The sequence below is a fragment of the Sorghum bicolor genome, chromosome 6 (genome assembly GCF_000003195.3).
Source record: "Sorghum bicolor cultivar BTx623 chromosome 6, Sorghum_bicolor_NCBIv3, whole genome shotgun sequence".
Lineage (NCBI taxonomy): Eukaryota > Viridiplantae > Streptophyta > Magnoliopsida > Poales > Poaceae > Sorghum > Sorghum bicolor.
The window spans coordinates 60,233,413-60,239,898 of record NC_012875.2 but is presented as its reverse complement, the minus strand read 5'-3'; the positions used below and the strand labels follow the sequence as shown (position 1 = coordinate 60,239,898).

At 41.2% G+C, this 6,486-nt stretch overlaps 1 protein-coding gene across 1 annotated transcript; it reads left to right on the top strand.

The window, feature by feature from the left end:
• On the top strand, positions 400-2,916 carry LOC8076477. The gene is made up of 5 exons (XM_002448742.2): positions 400-711; positions 831-884; positions 1,190-1,293; positions 2,145-2,183; positions 2,309-2,916. The coding sequence occupies exons 1-5, from the start codon at positions 636-638 to the stop codon at positions 2,438-2,440; spliced, it is 405 nt and encodes a 134-aa protein (XP_002448787.1). The 5' UTR covers positions 400-635; the 3' UTR covers positions 2,441-2,916.

Genomic DNA, 6,486 nt, shown 5'->3' with positions numbered 1-6,486 from the left:
ATATGTGCCGCAAAATTCGACACGACGGAAAATCTTGAAAAGTTTTTAGGTTTATAACTTAGATATATTATAATTATTATGTGAACATCTTCCACAAATCTTGAGATGGTGATACTATTATAGACATATCTTGCCGTCGACAAGCATGTACCTTATACTACTGAAAATACAATATTTAAAATTCTAAAATTAATTCAACACAAGATAAACAACCAGTCACTTTATCAAAAAAAAAAAAGAAACAAGCAGTCAACTCGGGGGCTTTAATATGGATGGATTGACAGATGCAATCGTCACCAGAATCTAACCATCCGAGCTCCGAGGTAAGCTGCGTGCGGTAACCCTTTTTCTTTTCCATTTCCATTTATTGTTTTATCTATCTACAATAAAATCCCTCCCCAATTTGCTCCGCACCACCGACCAGCGTACAGACCATAGCAACCGAACAACGCGCCGCCGCCGCCGCTCCCTCTCCACCTCCATTTCCTGGACCCCTGCCCCCTCGCCTCCCCCTTTACCGGGGCCCGCGCACCAGCATCCTTCGGCAGCCGCCGCGGTCCCGCTGCCGCTCGCTTCGCCTACCGATCCGTGTCCGTGCGAGACGCGGGAGGTATTGGCGCCGGAGGCAGGCCAGGATGTTCTCCGGCGACTGGACGCCGCCGTGCGGCAGCTGCTGCACCAAGAAGTACGCGAGCCTCGTGCAGATCCCATGTCAGTGCCTCGGTCCACCTTGCCCCCCCGCGAAATCATTTGGTTGCTTTGCTTCACTCCAAGCTAACGAGTCTTATCTTCTCCTCTCCTTTCTGCCATTTGGGTTTTATTATTTACAGGGAGGGTGTTCTGCAAGAAGGGGTGCAACGCGGACGGCGACACCTGGGACGAGTGTGAGTATACTTGATGTGGAAGCCGAACGAATGGCTGTTGCTGCGTATCATCCCCTGGATTTAGCTCTTCCTGGAGCTAAATTGCTTGATTTCAGAGTAGCTCGTTCAGTTTTTCAGTTTTTCTGTCGATTAAGAATTGATTGTTAGCACTAGGTCTCTGGCTCCTGTCATAGTGTCGTGCCTGTCTGCCTCTGCTAACGTGTATGCTCGTAAAGTCGTACGTATTTGTGAAAAGTATGGTATTGCGTTTTCTTGACGCTGTATTTGTAGTGCGCACGGCGACTTACTTGTTGTGAACTCCTCAGGCATAGGAAAATGTACTGAAATATGCTACAAAGATCCGGTGTTAGAAGATCGCCAGTGGAGCGCCTATATTGATCGATCTCCAGGGCAGGATAGTTACTCTTTGGTGAGTCCTTCATTTTACTGTTTGTTCCGTTTACATCCTGTACAAGTTATTATATAAACCAAACATTTACCATCTATTCTGGTTATTGCTGCCCTTCTACATTTACAACTTTCCGGCTGTTATATATTGAACATGCTCCTTACAGAATCAAGTTTAGAGGAGCGCATGGCTAGGAATAAATAGATAATTGATGTCATTTTCAACTACTTTATGCACTCCTTGGAGTTGTTCTTAGCCTAATATATTTTTTTCATATCTTTTATTATTTGATCTGCATAAGCAGGGCACCAGTGGCATTTTTTTAGTATGAAGCGTGTAAGGCTATAACTATGGTATTTGTGACTGGGGTCATGTAATCCTTTATTTGCTCAACATTTTAAAATTTATATGTTGAGTTGAAGCATGAAACAATGATTACTTTCTTAAAAAGCATAAATGCAGCGATGCTTCAACATATTTACAGGCATAGCGCCAGTAGATGTAGTTAATTCTGATATTTCGGTCACAAACCAGAGTTCACTAGTAGATTTGTTGGTTGAATAATTTGAGTGGTATGTAAATATCAGTTTTTGCCTATGTTAACGATTATATGTCGATTTATTGATAATTTTGTGACAACAGGTAACACAAGTTAATATAAATCTTGGAGAAATATAGAGTGCTTGTGAATTCCCAAAGTTTTGGTATTAAACTTTTCTGGCATCGATTCACAACAACCATAGCTGTTGAGATCTGTTAAGGGAATACTAATAAATTTTGTTTTGTAAATTATTGTTTGCATATGGTTTGTGACATACGGATAAGCTTCAGTTATTCAATGTAGTTTTTGACGAATTCAGTTTTCCATGTAGGAATGCTTCAATGCTTGTGTGTCTGGCTGTGGATACAGGGTATGTCTAATATTCAAAAGCATCATATCTTTTATGCGTGCTGCATCTTGGCTTCTATATCGATCATTATGTTTTCCACTATCCATGAGGAATCCAACTAGTCATATTATGTTGTTGCGCTGTAGTTTGATGTCCCAACGGAGAAGGTCGAAGAGATCAAGCCCAATAGGCCGTCCAAGCCGCCAGCTCCTGAACCTGATGTGAAACGAACTAAGAGTCCAGATTGTACTGAAGATGTGCCATGCACATCGGCCTAGATTGAGGCCCCGTTTGGTTCCTCTTACTAAATTTTAGCTAGCTAAAATTATTTTAGCTACTCTTGGGTGACTAATGGAACTAAACTATTTTAGCTCTATTTTAGCTCCTTTTAGTCAATGTGTTTAGAACTTTAGCTACTAAAGTGACTAAAGTTTAGCTCGCTAAAATTTAACAAGGGGAACCAAACAGGGCCTGAGTGTTGACGTGCCTCAAATTTTGTAAAGCCGATGTGCTTCTGCATGTTGTATTCCTACTCGACCTAATTTCTCTCTGGGAAACACGCGAGAAATTTATCTAGCTTAGGGTGAAGATTTACTGCACTGGCCGTGAGAGGTGATGGCCTGGCTGAAGGTTTGATGGCCTGATGAGGAATGCGACAATGTAATGTACACAAGTAATGGAGTCAGAGTTTCTACTCCATGCCATGCATGACATATTTCATAGCCTCACGATACTGAATTATCTTTCGGTTCAATCATGTTTGGGTGACAACACCTAGCAATGGCATTGACAGAAAAATTTTCATTTCACCTGCTTACCGTGGTTAGACCTGAGCAAATTGAGGCTGGCCCAGTCTGTGGGCCTAGCCTAAGCCCGATGGTTTTGGCCTGCCCAATGGACAGGGCTTGGTTACAGATCTCACTGTTGATATTTTTTTTCTTGACCCAAAATACTGATTTTAGCTATTTTGCACCGTAAAGTCTTGCCCAGAAAATTAGGCCTGACTTGCCCAGCAGGATGGTTATGGATGGAATTTTTTTTGTCTAAAATAGCTAGGTTTTTTTTGGCCCGGCCCAAACCTAGCCCGCAAAATGCTCATGTGTAATTGTGGCCGGAAAGGTATAGATTAACGGCTTTCCTCGTGCCCGGACGTCCGGCGCGTGAGACGCGTCCGGACGCCGGCGCCTATTCGCTGCCCGCCCCCTGATTACTTAAATTTGTTTTGTTAGTCGCTGGTCCCCACAACTCCCTTTATTATTTTGTACATTATGTTCGTGGGCAGTGGACTGCCAGACTCTGCCCGCACCTGATCACGGTTGCATGCAGCTTCTGCCCGTCTGGTCATGCGTTGCTGTGCCTAGCCGAGCTGCTACCACACACTTGCTCACACACTGTTGTTGCCACACTTGCCCGTGCATTGCTGCTCCTGTTGCTGCCGTGCCCACTGGCCGGTCTCGCTTGCTGCTAAAGTATGCATGCTCCTGTTATCGCGCGTGTCCACTCCACTTCCCACGCCTCTATGCCTGCAGGGACCTATGCCCACTTTGTACTACTACTCACACTTGTAACATGAAGTATTTGCTGAAACATACGTCTAAACCAGATAAAACACTTGGAATATCACAAACATATGGAAAAACTATTTAGTGCAACATCGGAATATAAGGCCTTGTTTAGTTCGCAAAAATTTTTAAGATTCCACGTCACATCGAATGTTTGGTCGCATGCATGGAGCATTAAATATAGATAAAAATAAAATTAATTGCACAGTTTACCTGTAATTTGTGAGATGAATCTTTTGAGCCTAGTTACTCCATGATTGGACAATGTTTGTCAAATAAAAACAAAAATGCTACAGTAGCCAAAAACCAAAGTTTTTGCCAACTAAACAAGGCCTAAATACTACAACACTGCAAAAATATATAGTGCAACATAAAAAAACATGTACTACAACAACAAAAATTATGTACTGCAACATCAAAAATTATATACTGCAACATCAAAAATTATATAATGCAACATCACAAAAATATATACTAGAACATCAAAAAACATATATTGCAACAACAAAATTTTTATACTGCAATATCGAAAACTATGTACCGCAACATCACAAAAATATATAGTAGAACATCGAAAAACATGTACTGCAACAACAAAATTTTTGTACTGCAATATCGAAAATTATGTATTGCAACATCACAAAAATATGTAGTGCAACATCGAAAAACATATACTACAACATTGAAAAAATATGTACTGCAACATCGAAAGTTATGTGCTGCAACATAAAAAATTATATACTCCAACATCTCAAATAGTAGTACTGCAATATTGTACAAATATCTGTCACAATGATCCCGAACTCCCATTGCAACATTCCAAAATCATCTATTGCAATATTCTAAAAAACCCATTGCAACATGAGCAACAAAAAAAAATATACAAACAGCCCCAAGCCCATCACCTTTGAGCTCGCTGCAGGGAGGAGGGAATAGGACCATAGAGCTCACTAGAACCCTAGCCACCACCGTATCCTTCAGATCTAGAGAAAAAAAGGAGGAGCGCTCAGATTCAGAGGAGGAGTAGGGGAGGGCTCAAAACCAGAGAAGGACCGACCTGCCTCGTCAGAGCCATCAAGGTCATCCTCGTCTCTGTGAAGGGAAGGAGGCAGAGAGCGTAGCCGGATGGAACAACAACGAGCTATCGCGCGGGTGTGGCGTCCGTCCCGAGAGCGCAAGTAGAGGCCCGGAGAATGGCATTGCGGTGCGGAGGGGTGGGGGAGAGTGTGGGCGGAGTGGGCGTGGTAGAGCGGAGGGGTCACGGGCACGGGGAGAGTGCGAGCGGAATGGCGCGTGAGTTGATGACGGTTGTCTTAATAGAATCATTACCGTACAAATAACATATTGAGGCCCATACGAAAATGATTGTTATTTATGTTGATCATGTTAACTTATATTTATGGTTTATAATTATTTTTAAATCAAAGGCATTTTTGTGCACATACATGTAAGTATAGACGGTCGTTATAAGTTGCACTAGCTGGTCGTTCAGTACATCATATCTCTCCATGCATGTTGATTATATTCTCTTCTAGTATACATGTATGTCACATATTCACGTGCCATCTATATGTACATGTACATACTAGTGTTATGTTAGCAAAGTTGTGTCTATGCACTCAGTTATAACTAGACCAGCACTTTTCTATATTAAAAAAACTGGCACAGGCAGGTGCGAAACGGGTCTCATAGAGCTATATGTGTTCTGACCTTGTTTGGGTTAATAACGGGGCCGCGCCGCGAGCGAGCGGTCCGTCCGGACGGACGCCCGTGTCCGATCATTTCCTTAATAGACGACTCTTGCACGACGAAAATCTATAGTACAAGCTGAACAAAATGCTGACTATAGAATCACTCTGACACAAATCTTATAGGTTAGCACGCTCCTGTTTTACTAAATACCGCTGGAGTTTAAGGTTCCTCAAACTCAAAAGTTGGATAAACGCCTCGCTCAAATGGCAGAACTATTTAAGTTAGCTCCCTATTTCGGTTACATGTGATTTTCAAGGTAGTTTTATGTTTTAAATTTTAAAAATTCTGGTAAACCCATCAGAGGTTTTTAAAGCGCCAAAATTATCTCCGAGCTTCTAAAAGTTCCTAGAGACATTACAGGAATAGATTGGGACATGAGAAACACAAAAAATATTGCGAGCCCATGTAAATGTTTCTAAGCTTCTAAAAATAGATTTAGTTTTGATAAAATGGAAAATATACAAAAAAGTATGAAAAAATCCCAAGAAGTTTTAGTCAATGTTTAGAAGTGTTTTAAAAAATCTTTACAACAAATATATTAGATGCAATATTTTCGCTATGGAAAGTTTTCAAAATACATTCAGGTGTGATTAGAATATTCTAGAAAAAGATTTTCTTAGATAAGCTTTACATTTTTCTAGAGTTAAATTCAATTTTTGAAATCTTCTTGAAATATTATCATGAACTCCAAATGTTTTATATGGATTTTCTATCTCCATGTTTTCAACAGAAATTTTAAATGCTTAAAGATATTTTTTAGAAGCCACGTTGAAACCCATTTTTAAAAACCCTTTGTAGGGTATTGGTACTATCCAGCAGTACATACCTCTCAATGAAGTACGCTAATGGCGTGAGGAAGGTGGTGGTCGTATGAACTATGGCTCTTCATTCCTCGCCCTCCCTCTCGATGGAAGACTCTTTCCGCTGCTGATTCTAATCGTACGAACATAAAGTTTCTAGTTTTTCACCATAGTTTTGTTGTGTAGAAGGGGCTGAGGTCCAGTGTTGAA